The sequence below is a fragment of the Microchirus variegatus genome (assembly GCF_963457635.1).
Source record: "Microchirus variegatus genome assembly, chromosome: 11".
Taxonomy (NCBI): Eukaryota; Metazoa; Chordata; class Actinopteri; order Pleuronectiformes; family Soleidae; genus Microchirus; species Microchirus variegatus.
In genome coordinates, this window is record NC_139812.1 from 23,940,745 (window position 1) to 23,960,790 (window position 20,046).

The 20,046-nt window shown below is 41.3% G+C and overlaps 1 protein-coding gene across 2 annotated transcripts; it reads left to right on the forward strand.

The window, feature by feature from the left end:
- Positions 1-347: 347 nt before the first annotated feature.
- avpi1 (arginine vasopressin induced 1) lies at positions 348-2,971 on the forward strand. Of its 2 annotated transcripts, XM_083897806.1 has the most exons (3): positions 348-455; positions 1,778-2,141; positions 2,222-2,971. In XM_083897806.1, the coding sequence occupies exons 2-3, from the start codon at positions 1,792-1,794 to the stop codon at positions 2,505-2,507; spliced, it is 636 nt and encodes a 211-aa protein (XP_083753932.1). In that variant the 5' UTR covers positions 348-455; positions 1,778-1,791; the 3' UTR covers positions 2,508-2,971. The 2 variants fall into 2 exon arrangements, with proteins under 2 accessions (XP_083753932.1, XP_083753931.1); XM_083897805.1 differs by lacking the exon at positions 348-455 and having other exon boundaries at positions 1,629-2,141.
- Positions 2,972-20,046: the final 17,075 nt, after the last annotated feature.

Genomic DNA, 20,046 nt, shown 5'->3' on the forward strand with positions numbered 1-20,046 from the left:
CACACGCGCACGCGCACGCACGCGCACACACGCACACGCACACGCACACACACACACACACACACACACACACACACACACACACACACACACACACACACACACACACACACACACACACACACTACGTGGCCAAAAAGGCGGGGCCAACACACTGGCCCCTCCTCTGTTTTATCCACTAACCAGTGATTGGTCGAAGTAACGTCTGGGCCCCGCCTCTCTGTGACGTATCAGGGCAAATCTCCCTCGTCATTGGTCATCCGTTGACCCTGGTGTGTGATTGACAGCAGGCTGAAGGACAGCGGGAGTTTGCAGCAGGTGACGCTGAGTGAGCAACAGTAAACACACAGACGACTGCGCTTTTATTTCGTCTTTTCAGTCGCTTTTGCGCTAAAGAAAGACATCGATTCTGTGTTTGGACCAAAGCGTTCCTGGATACTCGAGTTCATCTCCCGGTGAGCGGCTCTACTTTCTCTGTTTTCCTACGTGATTATCACGGGATTTCACGGTGTTTATTCGCGACACAATGGCGGTGGTTTTGTGCAGTAAGTCGTCATTCAGTCGATGAATGCATGACGTTTTATTTATTTCGTGGATGATTTTATTGTCTCGCTTCGTCTGCGTCGGTTTTGCAGCAGCGGTTCATACTGTACTCGTACATGTGCACCACACACACACACACACACTCACCACACAGTCTGTGACGTCAGCGTTAACCTACTTCAAACGCAGATAACTTGGTCTGTGGTTGTGTGTTATTACTCGTTACACCTGCGAACTTCACTAATGTCGTTCTAGAAGAGTAAAATACACTGTAATGTTAATTATTCCTTGTAAAGTTGCAGTAAATATTTTTTCTTTGTATTCCTACGGAAGAGGATTAGGGCGAAACTCCTCGAAATTCTCAGATTAAAGTCAGAATTCTGACTATTTTTCTATTCTGCCCTTGTTCTTAGAATTCTGGTTTTATATTTTTAAAATGTTGTTTCCCAAAATATTAATTTGTGTCCTTAATCCTCTACTGTAGTATTCCAGATCAAAATGAGGTTCTAATGCTCAGATAAGGTATGCACCAAGAAGAAAGCAAAGGAAAACATATTTATTTGCATTTTTAAATTTTTATTTTATTTACTTATAACAAAAACGACAATCAATATTTATTCATTCATTTAATTATTTATTTATTTATTTATTTATATATTTTTTTTTTCATAAATTAGACCCTACAGTATTCCAGATACAGGCCTATACCAAACAGTTAATTATTATTATTATTATTATTTTGAGACGTCTGTTCATAATAAAGCTGTTTTTCATAATTCATAAAATACAACATTCAGAACAAGTCACATTAAGTGTTAGTGAGTTCAGCTTGGTGCATTTTTATATGAGATATAGTGACTTTAAGTGTGGTCGATCTAGTAAGTGAATTTGTGGCTGATTCTGATTAGAGACACCAAACCAAATGATGACGGTGGAAAAGGCTGCTGACCTGAATCACATGCAGTCGTTAGTGACCTGACTGTCTGTGTGTCGCTGCTGTCCCACTTACAAACACATGCCAGATCAGAGATGACGACGTCACCAGCTGCAGTTTAATGGGCTTTAGAGCGGACGTCAAACAGGATCAAACATTTAGAGCAGAAGACTTGCAGCTGAAAGCACAGCGTTTGTGAGGATGAGAACTTGTATTGTTTCAAACTGTGATTTAAATGTGTTTTAAAATGACTTGTTTTTCTGCTTTAATGTCAATAATAACTTGCCTTTGTCCGCTCAGATTAGATTCGCTGTATGCCACCGTTCCCCGTCTTCCTCCACATGGATCCGGTACCCGCCTCCCCACCCTCCTCCGCGGTGGCGAGCCCCTCACCGCTGTGGCGACTCGCCGAGCGGCGAAGTCGAAAGGCCGGCGCGGGGAACATCTTCAGCAGCGTGAATTTGTTGCAGCTGCAGAGACTGTTCAGGGCCGCCGGAGACCAGGACGCCGAGCAGAGGGCTCAGCTCGTCTGGGGCCACAGAGACGAGGCTGAACTGGCTCAGGCCCTGATCGGACTGAGGACCCGGAGTCACCGCCGAGTGCTGAGGACGAATGGGAGAGACGACCTGGAGTCACGCTGGCTACGCGCCTTCAATCAGCTCAGGTAGAGTCACAGCTAAACGGAATGAATTTACAGCCCTGTCGTCTGTGTGTTGTCTCAATGACGCTGTCGTCGTTGTTTAGGATCAAGGAGAATGCGCTGAGGAGCCCAGGAAAGGATGCAGAGGAGGAGGAGGAGGAGGAGGAGGAAGAGGAGAGTGATTCTGAGGCAGCAGGAGCACCCAGCAGTCCAGATTCACAGCCACACTCCACTCCAGGAACCTCAGAAAGAGTCACGGAAGCTACATCGGCGCCAAGCGAGGGCCACAACCCTGCGGTGACGTCGAACAGACCGACGAGAGTCGGCGCGGGACTGAGGCGAGCGGCAGACAGCGACCCAGACAGATACCTGCACCGAATACTCCACTGACGGACTGGACTGTATGTAAGAGTCCAGCTCACATTCTGTTTCTGGCATTTTCTGGCAGCGAGAAGGTCTTCCAGCCACCAGGGGGCGGGGTGTACCCATTGGACAATAAACAAGGATGAGGGAACATACCTGCTGTCCCACATCATAGACGCGCAACCCTCCCCCACACCCACTCCACCCTTATGCTGCTTTTCCACTACACGGTCCCTCCTCGAGCAGCACAGCTCAACTCTACACGGTTTGGTTGCTTTTCCATTACAGTATACGGCGTTGGCACATGACGTGTTTCCATGACGACTGGCCTGACGTCATGTTTACGTGACTCCCGATTGTTAAAATTAGTCTCTAAAGTAACGCTAAACTTTAAAAACAGACACACACATTGTTTGTTTAATAAACAAACTGCTGATAAACAATTTGACTGTAGGTGCGCTAAGGGTGCTAACGCAGCTAACTGGTAAACAGTGCCTGGACTCCGGTGCAGCAGCAAGGAAACCGGCGTTACTTTAGAGACAATTTTTAACAATTAACGCCCTTAAACGCATGAAGCGATTCTATGACGACTGAGCAGAAAAAGTCGCACGTGACGTCATGTTCACGTGACACCCGATTGTTAAAATTAGTCGCTAATCTTTAAAAACACAGGCGCACATACCAGATACGCAGTACTCGGGTACGCTGGTTATTTGTAGCGCTGCTCTTTTCGTTTAATAAACGGACCGCGAATAAACATTTTGACTGTAGGCGCGCTAACGCCGATGAAGGAGCTAACGCAGCTAACTGGAAAACGGTGCTCGGACTTCTGTGCCACAGCAAGAAAGCCGGCTTTACTTTAGAGACTCATTTTAACAATTAACGCCCTTAAACGCATGACGCGTCTCTATGACGACTGACTGGAAAAAGATGCGCGTGACGTCATGTTCACGTGACTCCAAATGAGTCGCTAAAAGCTAAACTTTAAAACCAGACGCACACATACGCACTACACAGGTACGCTGGTTATTTGTAGCGTTGCTCTTTTCGTGTAATAAACAGACCGCTAATAAACAGTTTGACTGTAGGTGAGCTAACGATGCCAAAGGAGCTAACTGGTAAACGGTGCCTGGACTCCGGTGCCGCGACACGAAAAACTCACTAATATTATGAGATTTAAACGTGCTTGAGGTTAAATTTTCAGTCTTTTTAACTGATCTAAGGTTCAGCATTGTTATGGTTTGATTCTTTTGTCGGACATCTTGCTCGTGCCTCTTCCAGTGACGACACTACGACCATCGTAACGGCTCAGCTCGAATGGTGAGCAGGTGCTATCGCTAATGGAAAAGCAAAATAACCGAGCTGTGCTGTGCCGAGAAGTCGCGCCCCAGAACCGTGTAGTGGAAAAGTGCCACTACACTAGCAGAGAGAAGAATGTGGTCACAGTGTAGTGTATGTATGAGAGTTTTAACCAGCACAGCACCCAGCAAATGGTTTCTCATATATCTGGCCTTTAAAGGAGTTTAAATGCTGGTGTTCTGACACTACAAAAACAAAGATCACGAACGTATGGCTGAAAATTTGCCTTATTTGTCGTCGACCGCTCGCTCAAGTCTGTCCTTTTGAAGTCGCTCATTGTCGACGGCTTTATCCTCCACATGAGGATTTGTGCAGGACCGACGTTCAGACTCGAACAACCTTTCACTCTCATACTCGCACACCTACAGTCAACTCTACAGTGGTAGTTTTTCCGTTTTTTTTTGTCGTAAATAAGTTATAACAATGGTCCTGTCTTCATCAGGTCATAGTTAAATGACGTGTACTGTACATGCTGACAGACATGAGATCACATACTGTAGATTATTGTATTTAAGTTTTCGTGTACTTTGCGTTTAAGCCGCCGTGTAACATTGTAAACACTACGAAAGGGTCAGAGTGCAATAAGAACGACGTCAGTCATCACGAGAATCGCGTTCACACTACTCCACGACGTCGTTGTTCAGAGAAGCCGTTTTCCAGGAGCTTCTGTACCCGAGCCTCAGTGATGCAAAAACAAGAGACCAAACTCCTAAAGGCCAAACTTCACTATTCAGGGAAAGAACTACTTGAAATGAAACTATTGTTGTATATTTGTTCATGGTCAATAAAACATTTCAATAATTATTCAACATTATAATAACATTTCACACAAGTGTGTCAGCAGCACAATGCACAATTAAAATCAACTTTTCTAACTCTGATATTGAAGAATATTGTGATCTTTGTTGTTATTGAATTATTGCCCAGATTATTTTTTTTGTAATACTGTCGTCATTTTTTTTTTTATAGATACATGGTAATAAAGAAAAAATAAATCCATATATTGTTTGTCTGTTTTGTTTTATTTAATACATACATATACAATACAATATATACAGTATATACAAACGCATATTAATAGGCTTTTTTGTGTGAATTACAGTTAAATGCATTCATACTAATTCAATGTAAGACTGGGTTTTAATGCCTTGCATAATTTGCATAATTTTGATAATAATAAGATAAAATATATACTTAATATATATATATATACTATATTTATACTTTACATTCTGTTTATATACAGCATTCATACACATCTGTACATAATGCCCTTAAAATGACACTGAGAACAGACAGAGAAAAGCTCAGTTATTATGGGTGCAAATGCTGCCCTCTAGTGGCCATATATGTATTTGAAGCCATCATTATTTGCCAGTGTGCAATCACTAGGTGGCGCTCAAGGTTTTGTTTTGGAAGCACAAACCTGTCATCACTGACTGAATCAGAACAGAAATAAGACTTATGTTATATTTGTGATATTTATTTTGATGTAAAAAGGCAACATTTTATAACTTTATTGACAAAACTCAACCATGCACACATCAAATTGATAAACACATAAACACATGCAGATGAAGGTTTCTTCAAAGGCCTGTCTCCATGTGTGTCCTGGATCTTCTCAGCGTGATGATGGAGGCACCTGCAGGGAGGAAGAAAAACAAACACTTGGAGGATTTGGGAAGATTACAGCGTCACCTCGGCTGATTCCTGAGAGGAAAAAAAAATCCAGGAAGCTAATACTCAATTTGCTGAGCTCCTTCCTGAGCTCGTGTCAAAGGAAGCTCACACTTTGCTGTAGGTCATCACAGCTGCTGATATATATACGTACGGTATGTGTGGCTGCATTTAACTGTGATGGTCAAGTGTTTGTGCTTAATCACATGAAAACAACAGAAATTTTGGCCTCGGGTCACGTGATTTGAGTGTGACTTAAGTCACAAATTTGACTTAGACTTATTGAAAATGACTTATTGTTTTCATGGAGTATTTTTATTTTCTCAAACATTGAGAAAATAACGTCACAGTGTGCTTTTGAAACACATGGAAAAAATACATAGTGCCTGCTTTTGCCGGCAACCTGGCAACCCAACTTTCTGAAACTTAAGTACAGTAAGTGTCATAAACTTTAAGACTTTTTTTTTGTTACTTACGTAATATTATATATATATATGTATATATATAAATATACATATATATATATAAAGTGACTTTAACTTCTACCAAAGTCATTTTCTGGTCAGATACTCAAGTGTCCCTTTAAATTTGCATTAAATTGATCAAATTTAGAAACGAAATTAAAGCCGAAAACATCTTAATTTCATAAATAGCATCTAAATCTAGAATAAATTAAAAGGGGAAAAAAGTGGAAATGTCCTCCTGTAGCTGTTATAGTATAGATTATTATTCTGTTAAGCAACGTACGCATCTATACTTCCTTTATATGACAGAGCACAGGGTTTTCCCACTGTTTCAGGACTCTGTATAATCCAGTCCTTTACATCAAAGACATAAACCACAATAAACATTTGCATATTAATTCCAAAAATGAACAAAACTGTGCAGAGTAACAGATCCTCTAAATCACCAGATAATTCTGCACGTTTCATTTTATTTTTGGTGAACGGATGAAGAAAGAGAGCGGACGTGGATCAGATTATTCAAAACGAGGAAGTGACAAGCGTTCTTTTTTTGTCTGTCTGTGTGATTGACAACAGGAGCCTGGGATCTGAGAGTGGAATGTGCCCTTGTTGCATTGTAATTAGAGCTGGGAATTTAATCAGTGAAATAATATATACACAGCTCACACACAATCCCCGCGCTACACTTTGAGCCTTTGTGGAATCACAGCGTTCGTTGTCTTTTCAATTCAATTCAATTGTGTGCCTTTTTTCTAGGGGACTGTTTCAAAACATGGCCATGGTTTTTGCTTCTGTGATGACTGAGTGAGTGAGTGAGTGAGTGTCCTCCTGCACTGAGGTTCCAGCACCTTTTCACTTCCCTTTATTTTAAAGCAGTCAACCTTTAGAAATGAAACTCGCTTCACTGATCCGGAAGATGATGACTACGATGATGAGTCTTCGTACGAGCTGAGTTAGCGGCAAAGATCGTGTCGTGAAAGTTATATCGGAGATACGACTCCACCACACCTGAGACATTTCTGTGTGTGTGTGTGTGTGTGTGTGTGTGTGTTCATGCTCTCCTGCCTTCAGGGCAGTTCAGGGCCTGCAGAGAAAACACTATCCTGAATGTGAACCTGGGATGACCCACATTCTCTGATTTTGTTACAGAAATTAAATGGCCTCGCTTTTATAATCAGTTACCAAAAAATAGGCAAATAAGCAAAAGGCATATTAAATATCCTAAATAAAGACTGCAGTAGTATAACGGTTGTTGCCTTGAGCTGGTTCAGTTCATACCGCTCTGACAGACCCTTCTCTGTTCATTTGGACGATTTTGTGTCCTCAACAGCTCCTGTGCATGGCAAGCCGTTTGAGCATTAATTCGATATCCTTGACATCATCCTTGATAACCACAGAATAACCTCAGTCTTCTTCTCATTAAAAACTAAGGAAGTTCATTGCCATCCCTGATTTTATTTCACTGAGACAGTCCAGAAGAGGCTGGACTGAAAATGTGGTGTGAAATGACACGACGGTTCCTCTAATGGGAGTAAATAAAGTGAGAACAGCAGGGGCCCGGGGATTGAGCCTTGTGGCACGCCCACAGGTATGGCAAGCCGTTTGAGCATTAATTCGATATCCTTGATATCAGACTTAAGGTCCATGTACTAGTAAGCTTTTTGTCTTCACTAGTAAGACAATTTGGCACACTAGTAGAACTACTAGAACTACTAGTGTGCACTAGTAGAATGACTGTGTCAGTAACGCTTTTTCCACTACTACAGTGCTACTTTTGGCCTACTAATGCACAATCAAACCTTACTAGTAAACTACTGTGCTGTACTAGTAGCACTACTAGGCCCTATTAGTAGGCATGTGTCACGCACTAGTAGCCTCCTGGACCATACTAGTTGCGCCAAAATGCCCACTAGTAGCACAAGTCAGGCGTTTTTCATCTAGTAACGCCTGACTAGTGCTACTAGTGGACAGTTTGTCTCTTACTAGTACGACTAGTGGGCCTTTTGGTACTTACTCGTCGTACTAGTAAGGTAAGACATACCTTACTAGTGCTACTAGTGGACATTTTGTCTCTTACTAGTACTACTAGTGGGCCGTCTAGTACTACTAGTGGGCATTTTGGTATTTTTCGTTTTAATGAGAAGAAGACTGAGGTTATTCTGTGGTTTAAGAAGCTAATGAGCATGGGAGAGATTTTTAATAATGCAGAGTTGGTCATCTTACATTGGCAGCACTGAAGGTCTCCCTGTATTATTATTATTATTATGCTGTAAAATGTTTATTTGTAGTCTTTCTTCGACTCACACGACTTGACGAGATCAAGTCTCGTGTGTTTACCGAGATGTTTAATAACAGCATGTGCATATAAAGATCAGTGAGGTAAAGTGGGACTAATTACACATTAACATGTACCACTGACTTGGAACTAAGAGGGGGAAAAAAAAGCACATCTGAATAATTCAGCCCAGGACTTAATGAAGACAGTAGTGAGCAGCAGACTCATCTGCACGTATCAAGCGTCCATAGATGTAGAATCTCTGCCTTTTGCTTGCACGCATGCAGCGGCACAAACTTAATAACATTCGATACTATCCAAAAATCATATATGTATATATATAAATATATATATTAGAAGAGGACAGCACACAATTAAACACTTGTGTGTATAAAACATGGAGGTATGCATTAAAAACAGAACTGCTATTTTCTACTTGTACATTTATTTTCCTGTTCAGCCGTGAACAGTGTGTGTGTGTGTGTGTGTGTGTGTGTGTGTGTGTGTGTGTGTGTGTGTGTGTGTAGTTTGCGTTAGTTCAGTTAAACTTTTAATTGCCTGCAGGTGTGAGTGAGTGAGTGTGAGCGTCACTGCTCACTGGCTGTTTGTCTCTTGTTCGCCTTGGCAGCCTGAGCAGGTTCCTCGTCAGGTGGGACCGCTCTAATATCGGTGAATTTACATTTTGAAGTCATCCATGCGTTTCATTCCATGAGCGTCAGTGCATACAGAAATCATTTTATTGCTTTCTTCTCCACATTTGTAGACCCTCGACTGAATAGATGGGGTTTATTAAGGGGTGGCTGCACTGTAGTGACGAGGCAGAATGACTTTTCCTTTATGCAATGAAGACGACAGGTGAATGATGATGAGGACAGGTGAATGATGATGAGGACAGGTGAATGATAATGAGGACAGGTGAATGATAATGAGGACAGGTGAATGATGATGAGGACAGGTGAATGATGATGACAGGAGAATGATGAGGACAGGTGAATGATGATGAGGACAGGTGAATGATGATGAGGATAGGTGAATGATGATGAGGACAGGTGAATGATGATGAGGACAGGTGAATGATGAGGACAGGTGAATGATGATGAGGACAGGTGAATGATGAGGACAGGTGAATGATGATGAGGACAGGTGAATGATGAGGACAGGTGAATGATGATGAGAACAGTGAATGATGACGACAGGTGAATGATGATGAGGACAGGTGAATGATGAGGACATGTGAATGATGATGAGGACAGGTGAATGATGAGGACAGGTGAATGATGATGAGGACAGGTGAATGATGAGGACAGTGAATGATGATGAGGACAGGTGAATGATGAGGACAGGTGAACAATGATGAGGACAGGTGAATGATGAGGACAGGTGAATGATGAGGACAGGTGAATGATGAGGACAGGTGAATGATGAGGACAGGAGGTGAATGATGATGAGGACAGGTGAATGATGAGGACATGTGAATGAATGATGAGGACAGGTATATGATGATGAGGATAAGTGAATAAGGACAGGTGAATGATGACAAGGACAGGTGAATGATGATGAGGACAGGTGAATCAATGATGAGGACAGGTGACTGATGATGAGGACAGGTGAATTATTGATGAGGATAGGTGAATACTGAAGACAGGTGAATGATTAGGACAGGTGAATGATGACAAGAACAGGTGAATGATGACGAGGACAGGTGAATGATGAGGATTTGTGAATGAATGATGAGGACAGGTATATGATGATGAGGATAAGTGAATGATAAGGACAGGTGAATGATGATGAGGACAGGTGAATGATGATGAGGACAGGTGAATCAATGATGAGGACAGGTGACTGATGATGAGGACAGGTGAATGATGATGAGGACAGGTGAATGACGAGGACAGGTGAATGAATAATGTGGACACCTCACTACACAGGTATCTAACAGAGACAGATAAGGCTAAACTCCATTTTCAGGAATGATACAAACACATTTCAGTGTATTTGACTCCTGACAGATTTTCCAGGCTCCCTGTTGAATTTCCACTATCTCAGTATAAAACGAGGAAGTCCAGAGAGAGAGAGACGAGCAGCAGGAGGCAGAGCAGACGAGCGTCATAGACGAGACAGAGACACGGGGCAGGGGAAAATTGACAGATGAATCATCTTTGCTTTCAGCTTGAATTGACCATTTAGCCCCAGTGTGTATTGAGGTTGTTTGTGTCCGTATGTGCATCACTGTGTGTGTGTGTGTGTGTGTGTGTGACGAGGCTGTGTGCAGATGAAGTGAGAATCCAGTTTGTATCTGCACTGTGCGTGTCACTGTGGATCTGAGTCGTCACATTTCACAGCCCCGGCGATTCTGATGATGACGAGCACAGAACACAGAATGTCCACTCTGTCCACTGGGACTGAGCCAGAGGTCAATGACGCGACACAAGGTCATGTAAACAAACTGTTATTAACTTGTACATGAATTCCTCCTCTTTAACTAACATCAATATGTATCTTTGACAATAACAGTACAGACAAAATGTTAATGTCAAACATGTTTACACTCACCAGCCATGATATTAGGTACACAGGATAAAGTGGCAGTCCAGAGTTCCCTTTAAAAAAAACTGACTTATTTATTCCTTGCGGCAGAAAATGTCACCTTCCCCAAAACCTGCTCTAAAAATATCATATATTAATATTTTTCTTCATCCACTTTAAATGAGTCAATCTTCTAAAACTTGTTCAGCGTGAAATATACATATCAAAAATGAAAATTGAACCCTTTTAAAGGTCATTATGTTTGTACATCTCCACTGTTTTGTTTATTTTTATCCAAATAAACAAAAAAAGCTTCAATAATTTTCATAAAACACTTTTCAAGGAGAATTTGATAATAATTAAAATGTCAGATTTTTTGTCATAAACGTTGTACTGGTTTTAGCGTGTAGTATCTATGCCATACCACAAGGAGGCAGTGCTCGTCCAGTTGAGGCGCTGTTTTTTTTTCTTCATTAAAAGTGCGTGAGGCCCACGCGCGACTCTAACATGGCACATCCTGCCACCGGAAGTCAAACAGCCGTCTCCTGTCTCTACTTTCCCCCACATTACACAGGTTAGTCGTGTGTTTAACTGTATAACACTTTATATTAAGTTTGTTTCAAACCTTTTTAATGTTAATACGACAATTGTGGTTTAAAAAACGGGGAGTTTTTAGTGTGGTTAGCATGTAAACCGCACTGAAGCTAGCTAACTGTGTTGTCACTGAGGCTTTCATGTTTTACTGAGGTTCTGAACCAACATATTGGGTCAATTCCTTAATATATTCAATACCTCATTAACGTAATTTCATTTTTGTACTTCTGTAAAGAAATTACAAGTATATGTTATTGTTGTGTATGTTGTTAAATGATAAATAAGTTCAATAGAGGCTTAAATCGGTTAAGCAAATGCATTTAATTATTAGAAAGCTTGTTTCTTGGTGGAACAGTGGTCGTGTGGCTTTGACATGTCAAATAATGCACATTTCTGTCCAAATTGTGTATGTTATTTACCAGTTTTTGCCACTACCCTGCATGTTTAATGTAGATGTTGCCCGGTTGCAGCACACCTGATTTAAATGGTCTGCTCCTCAGCCTGATAACGATCCATTTATCTGAATCAGGTGTTGTAGAAGCAGCAAACATTCAGGGCAGGGGTCCCTGAGGACCACGGTTGGGAACCTCTGTTATACAGTATGTGTATAGTATGTGAACTGTGGCATTACAGTATGTTTATTAGAGCTGCAACTAACGATTATTTTCGTAATCGATTAATCTGTTGATTATTTTCTCCATTAATCGATGAATCATTTGGTCCATAAAATGTTAAAGAACGTTGATCAGTGTTTGTCAAACCTGGAAATGATGATGTTCTCGAATGTTTTGTTTGGTGCACAAACCAAAATGATTCAGTTTTAATGATTTCTATGTTACGTGGAGCAAAGAAACCAAGAACATATTCACATTTAAGAAGCTAAAACAAACAGAAATCTTGTTTTAATAATGAAAAAAGCTTCAAAACCGATTATCGATTAACAAAATAGTCAGCGATTAATCGATTGCAGATATTCTGGGTTTTTACAGAGAAAATGTTTAAGTATCTGACAGAAAGTGTGCGATTTGTAAAGAACAGATACAGTTTTTTAAGTGAAGTTTAAGTTTAAAACAGAGCCATGTCTGCAGGTGGAACACAGCTTGTCTTGTCTCTACTTTTCCCTTCGCTTTCCCACATATTTAAAGGCTCTTACACTCAGAATCTCCTGTACACGACGTCCCGTGTCGTAATTACGCGTTCTAGAATTCTCCTCCATGCGCTAGTGGCAAAAAGTATTTTAAATATTCCAACTGAAGGCGACCCGACATGCTTGACATGCTTGTGTTTCGCTGAGGCACTCACGTTGTGTATTGTGTACCTTTTTAAGTGATGAGACTTAAGTTGCTGGTTAAAGTAAGTGAATGTAGCAGTTACGACGAGTGCAAGAGCGGGAAATGATGATGCAGTTCGATGAAAATGAAAGCTCACAGCTGCTGGTCAGACCTCTGACAGTGAGAAAAGGGGGATGCAGTTGCAGTCGGAGGGAAGAAAGATGGGGGGGGGGGGAGAAGTTGATCAAAGAGGCGTACTGAAAAATGGAAAGGCAGAGGAGAGCCGTAGACGCTGTGATGACTATTCATATACCTTATGCACATAAATTAATAAAAGGTGTGAGGCAACCATGCTGGTGAAGATGACCCACTGACTCGGTTCAGCTGGTGTCTCTGATCAAGGCGTTGAGAGTGACAGATCTCTCCGGGACAGAGGCGATTGAAGCTCTGCTTCCTCTAAAATTTCAGAAAATAAATGGTCAAATATGCACTGTTGTGTTTACATCTCATGACTAAAAGTTAACTGGAAGTTCATCTGTTTTATCACAGATTGTCTGACATGATTTTCTTCTCATAATTAATTGCTGTGAGATGGCACAGAATAGGTTTGTTTTCACTTCCAGGGAAGCTCAGCTTCTGCGTGAGTCAATGGAGCAGTTGTGCTGATGTATGATGACTCAGGGGGGGAACTGTCTGAAAGGCGGAACCACTATTTGATTAGGTGTGGGGAAATTTTATTTGGACAAAAAAAGTTTCTATTTTGAAAAACCACACAAAACACAGTTTGTGTTATTTGTGCACAGTTTATTTTTGTAACTTCTGGGAGAAAAAGGCAGCTAGCCTAAGCTTTTATTTATGCAAGTTATTTTTTGTACAGTAAGTAAGTTTTTATTTGTTTTGAATGAATAAATGTTGCCTTTGTGTGATCACATTACCGCATTATCTTGTATAAACTGTATTGTTTTGATGCCACAATTTGCTTTAACACACTATGCATTGCATCGATTTTTGAATCGAGAATCGTTTGAATTGAGAATCGTATATGAAACGAATCGGTTGAATCGAGAATCAATTTTGAATCGAATCGTGACCCTAAGAATCGGAATCGAATCGAAACGTGAGCCACCCAAACATTCACATCACTATTTTTGATTGAGAGTTTTGTGGAAATATACACAATACCGGAGTCGTTTCAGTCCCCTGTGGAGTTTGCGAGAGAGGTCTAGAAACAAACTGTGTCCTAATTGTTCGGCGATATCGCCCATTTCCATTTGTCCATATTATACACTGTAAATAAGAACACGATTAGAGCATTTCCTTGTTTCAGAGTTACAACTCTGTAACTGTTCCAGTTGTTTGAAATCATGTATAAATAACTGTGTTTCACAGGCAAGATGACATACATGATAAACATCGGTGGACTGGTATAGAGCGTATATATTCTTCTTTTATGGATTTTCTTTCAGTCTGTAACCAGACTTTAATTGTCCACCCATTGTTGACGTGGTCAAGCAGTCGTGCAGTTATATATGCATTGACTGCACATGTACAATAGCTCAAACACTACTCAACTACAGGCCAGTTGGTGGTGCGTTTTTTTAATTTTTTTTATTCAAACTATGGAGTAACCATGGAAACTTGGTTGGGATTCTGTAAAGAATACAATGACATACAAATGAGGCCGAGAACTCCTTGTGAGGAATGGCATGTGACATTGAGTATCAATGAATCGAATGCGGACCTTTATTTTAGTATGAATAGAACCGTGGTCGTGTATGTTCATGCAAAAATCTATGACCCTGAAGTATATAAGTATATAGGAACTATGGCGATGCATGCCCTTCATGCATCAGCTGAACACCAGACCGGGGCCAGTGAGGTTTCCTGCTCTGCCCCAAAAATATCACAGAAACCCTGGAGATTTAATTAAGCTTCATTTCCCTCCTGCTGCTCCGTGCCGTGCTCCCCTGTCCCTCTGTACGGCATCATATATTCCGTCTCAGAGATGAAGCCTCATGTGGGAAAACATCCTGCTGTGTGTTGTTGTTGTTGTCAGAGACGGCGTGTTGTTGTGAAAAAGATCCAGCCTGCATGCATGCATGAGCAAACTGAAGGGATCACATTTACCAGCGTTGTTGAAGAGATGAGTGTGAAGAAGTCGGTTAAACCCACTGGCACATTTACAATCCTGGCTCTTTTCCAGGAACAGAGGAACTTTGTCTCCTCACCACAGGAGGAAATAGAAGCTGGAGACAGTTATTAGTTCCTCGCTAAAACATAAATTGCACCTTTAGTCACATCAGTGTACATGTAGCTCTCAGAGACTCCCTTTAGCATTACAGTCGGAAACCAAAAATTACCTCGGGTCCTTTCGTCCCTCTTCACTGCCTCCGATACCAAACTTTCCACCCAGCGTAATTTCCAGTTAAGCGGTGACATTCCCCCTGCTCCTGTTTGTCGGCCTGTTGTTGCCATCACCGCCATGGAACCAGACCTGAATAATTGAACAGTGATCGAAAACACTCAAGAAAAAAAAAAGGAGAAAAGTTTGGCTGCCAGAACGCTCAGGGCTGTGATGCTCAACACAAAATCTGTAGAAACTGTGAAACTGTAAAAACAAGCAATAAACTCATCCATATTTACTCTGTCCTCACAGGGAGAGGCCATCTCACTGCTGTGAGTGTTTATGATGTCCTGTCAGGAGTTTTTACACGCATTTGTTCACGGTACACGAGTGACCAGTAACACACGACACCATCCTCCAGCAGGACGAGGGTTATTATAGTTGACGAAAACTACGTCTAAAACTAGCAGCCATGTAGCTGTCGGTGATATTTTGGCCATGAATCCTTGCTTGTTAATAAATCCACAGACTGCTATATACCAGGCATTATATTGGACAGCTCATCTTTTTTACTGGCTGTATTCATGCAGAGTGAAGATGGTGGATATAGCTAGTTCTGGGATGTCAAAACTGTTGGGGAAAAGCAAAGAGAGAGAGCGAGTTTACCAGATTGGAGTGATGGGAACCCACAGGCAAGTGATTCTGCTTGTGTAGTGATCACTTCATATCAATCTAGCACTTAATAACGTTAATATCTACCAGAAAGTTGACGATTTCAGGCTCATGTAGGTCGAACAATTTCGTTTTTCAGTTTGCTTTTTTATTTCAGTTTAGTTTTAGTTAGTTCAATGAATTGACAAGTTTCAGTTTAGTTTTTATCTAATTTTAGTCTTAGTTTTTCACATATTAAGAGAAAGCCTTGACCTGTAGATACTGAAAATGGATGAAAGAATGTGTGACACCAAATATGGAATGCTCTGTATTCCAGATTGAAGTTGTGAAAAATCGAAGACGAAACTGAATTTATCTACAATTCAGTTTAGTTTTAGTTAGTTTTGCTTTGTTCGTTGTAGTTTTGTTACTGCTAGTTTTAGTTTTAGGCCCCATCCAAATACCTCCCCCTTAAAATTTCCACTTGGTTTGGACTGCCCTCAACCGTAATTTCGATTTCAGATGTAGCAGAGCGAGCTAGCGGCTATTTGCCGAGTGCTTCGAGAGCGTTTGTCCGTCATGTAGAGCTACTAGCGTCTACATGATGAGCATACTCTCTCGAAGCACTCGGCAAATAGCCGCTACCTAGCTAGTTAGCTAGCTGCTTTCATAGATCGTCAGTTATTTTCTGACATTAGTGTTGAAAGCTCAACGGTCCTTTGGATGTATACCAACATATTCCAACAAAGTTCGACATAGTAACGTGCTTATTTGCGAAAATATATCACAACGAAATTGTTCCTCTGCAGATGTGGCCGCCATCTTTGTTGAAAAAAATCAGCCGGCTCGCTGAGTTCGCAAAGCATCATGGGTAATTTCATCTTTTGTTTTAATTGCATCAGAGCTCACTAGGGTTGAGGGTTGAATATAAGGGCAAAATCGCACTTCCACTTGTTCCCCCCCTACAAGTGATCGTGCAAAATTCAGGGTTAGGGCAAAAATTTAGGGGTTAGGGGAGGTATTGGGACGGGGTCTAAGACTTAGTTTTCGTTAACTATAACAAATCTGGTGTGGAATAATGCTTCCATCACCTCATGGGCATTATCTGCGATATATTGATCAGTATCTGGCTTGAATCTGTCATTTGCGCCTTTTTAATCTTTGCCGAAGCTGTTCAAGCTACAAACAAACAAACCGAATCACGTGACGCACAAGGCTGTTTTGTCTCAGAGATGCAGATAACCTTCAGCGCCCACCTCGCGCTGTAGCTCTCACACTCTCTCCCCGCTAATGTCCTGATACAGTCTAATATTGATGTGGTCTCGCTAAGAGCTACAGAATGATAAAGTAATGGTCATCATTAATGCAAGTATCCATCAGGGCCGTCGTCATCTCGAGGTGTCGTAACGCATTACGACAAACCCGGAGATGCGATGCATTAAACCCGGGTCTCCCACTAAAGGTGAAGCAGCTTTAACTGGGACACGACTCTGTGTCTCTTTGAGTTATTTTTCCCCTCAAATCTCCAGTTAACCAGCAGCTTCTCAGTTCAGGTCAAGCCCTTGTCTGTCATTTAATATACTGGCCATTTTATTTTTCAAAAAAACACCACACCACTCACAACCAATTACAAATCTGCGGTGTTTTATGTGACATTCTGCTAATCTCAGCCCTTTCACTGCCGCTAAAAGGCCATATTTGGCACCGAGCACCCACTTGTCATGTACACTGCATCTCAAATTCCTTTTCCCCCAAAGTGACGGCGTCTGTGGGGATCTGCGTTCAGCCGCTATTTGCATGTTTGGCATTTGAATGGAGTCTCTTTCAAGTGAAGGGATGAGGTGCAGGAGTTTTATCGGCCGCACACTTTTGTGTCCTCACAGCCAATTGGGGGAGGGCTTTTTCCATTAAGCATCTTATTCGATTAAATCCCTCTGTCATGTCTTCCCTTAGAGATACACACCGACTTCAAAGGTGTTGGTTGGAACCGTCTTAATAGGGTTCTTTTCTTAGGCCTCAATCCTTTTTAAGCGCCGGCTGAGCTGTCATACAAAACACACACACACATACAGAGAACAGCTTCTTCCGGCTCATTTTTAACGTGCGTTCATTTAATTTAACAATAATACAGCGTAATAGCTTTCAGGTGTCGGTGTAATTGAGGTCTGATAGAGAAGACAGATGGGTTTGGATGTAAAATGGGAGTCGCCAACAAACGTCTGCCGATTCATTTACCGCTGTTTGACATTCTCCTGCAGCTGAATTCATTTCACCAATTTAGTCCCGTATTAAAGGTCCACTGTGGAAATATTGTGACGTTTAATGCAGAGCGAGCAGGAAGCCACGTTGACCAGAAACGATGGGAACACTATTTTCCAACTGTCTACTTGTCTTCTTCATTGGTTTATGCGTCAGGTTGATGTTGGCAGAGCTGAGCTTCATTTGCGTAATTAGCTCACGCTGCAGAAACCAAAACACAGGCTGCTGCAGAAACATAGTGGCACATGATGGGAGCTGCTGTAAAGCAAGGTGTAATGTACATGTGGTTTAAAGTACCTTTTAAACCTCTTATGACAAGGCTATTCAACTTAAGGCCCGGGGGCCAGAACCGGCCCTTCAAGCAATTTGGACCGGCCCCATTAACCCACAAATAATGAAGGTATTATTAAAAAGCCAATAAAACCGTAGCTCCGCCCATTTATGGCACTTTGGGACACTTTGTCTTTATATTGTTACCTCTAATTTTGTAAGCCAATTGTGACTGTTATACCCAAATGTTAGTGGTTCTGCAACTGTAACATTTTTGCACTATACGCAAAATGTGTTGTACCTGAATGTTGGTGGTTATTTAGCACTTATTTCAATAAATAAGTGCTAAATAATTTATAACATTTTGTATCTATTTGCATCTGTTTACTGTACATGCAACACAAAATAGTAGTACAGGGGTTGGACGGCCTTCCGAAAAGCTGGCCCTCTGTAAATTTTAGTTGAATAGTCCTGTCTTATGAACCATCATGACAGATCGCCAGTCCATAGTTTTTGAATTTTCAGTCTCTGAGTTCCAGAGCCAAATCCTCTCTGCAACAACAGGGTGGTAACTGAAGGGTTAAAGGCTGTTTCTAAGGCTTTTAAACCCATCACACACCTACACACACATTCGTATGGCTTGTAGATTACATTCCTGCCAATAAATCCACGTGACTGTTGCACGCACTACCTTTAAACATGATTGTTGGGTTAATAAAATGCAGAAAATGGCGTAAAATGTCGATGCTCGTGTCCCCGAACCTCAACGTGATGGAATCCTTAAATGACTAAGTGTAGTTTTGTCCACAAATCAAAGATATTGTGTTGTATTTACTGATATAGAGTCAAGCACACGTCATCATCCATTCATTCATTCAAGAAGCTGTAATGAGGACTCAAACTGGTTCATCATTTATCAGTTAGTGATTAATAAAACCACTGATTAATGGGTTAATTCATCTCTGTCCTTAAAAAGTAATTCAATGCAAGTTTCCTTGTATAAAATCAGTGTTTCGTGAAGTATTACTGCAGTACAGTAACGCACGTTTGAGGAAAGGTTGATGTCAAGTGATTTTTAAAATTTTTTATTTTATTATGTTTTAAGGAAAGCTTTGATTACTCATCTTTACTTATGCAGTTGTGGAAAGGAGTTGTGTGATGTAGTGGGTGAGTTAATCATTCTGACAACACTGTAATAATAATAATAATACACGCTTTAGAGTACAGGCGAGTCAACTCTTGCAGGACTGGTTTGCAGATGAATTTCATCGTTGTTTACTCTCAATTGCAAGTGACTGAATAAATACGTGTCCCTCCGGCCGCCCTGTAGCCGTAACGGTAAAAGCCCTGTCGTACCAGCATATATACATTTCTCTGGGCTCATTTTTGTTTCCTGGACAGTTGTCATTGATGACCACAGTTGATGCAAACTGAGAATAAATCTTGCAACAACGGATGTTGTTGTTTTGACATGCCGCGTCACACCACAGATGATTAATGGTGCAGTGCAGTGTATGACGGTAGACCTGCTACAGTATGTAGGTTTCCTGTGGTATGATTGAGGACAATGTAACTTTATACTGTGGTGTCCAGAGAGTTGAGGCCATTTATAGATTATTTTCATCATCAATCGGCCTGTCGATTGTTTTCGTATTTAACCGATGAGCCGTTTTGTTTATAAGACGCTGAAAATGTGGATTAGTGTTTCCCCAAACGTCTTCAATTTTAGATACTGAGTTTGCATTTAGGGCCATGTGGTTGTTGTAGTGGTTAGCGCTCTTGCCTTTGCAGCAAGAACACCTGGATTCGCAAATCTGAACAGAACAAGGTCTTTCTGCATGGAGTTTTGCATGTTCTCCCCGTATTTGAATGGGAT

What these genes read in the sequence shown, in the direction of transcription:
- avpi1 (XM_083897806.1), top strand. Translation starts at nt 1,792, where the DNA reads ATGCCACCGTTCCCCGTCTTCCTCCACATGGATCCGGTACCCGCCTCC. An exon ending in CGCGCCTTCAATCAGCTCAG is followed by an intron (nt 2,142 to 2,221) that starts GTAGAGTCACAG and finishes GTCGTTGTTTAG; the next exon opens with GATCAAGGAGAATGCGCTGA.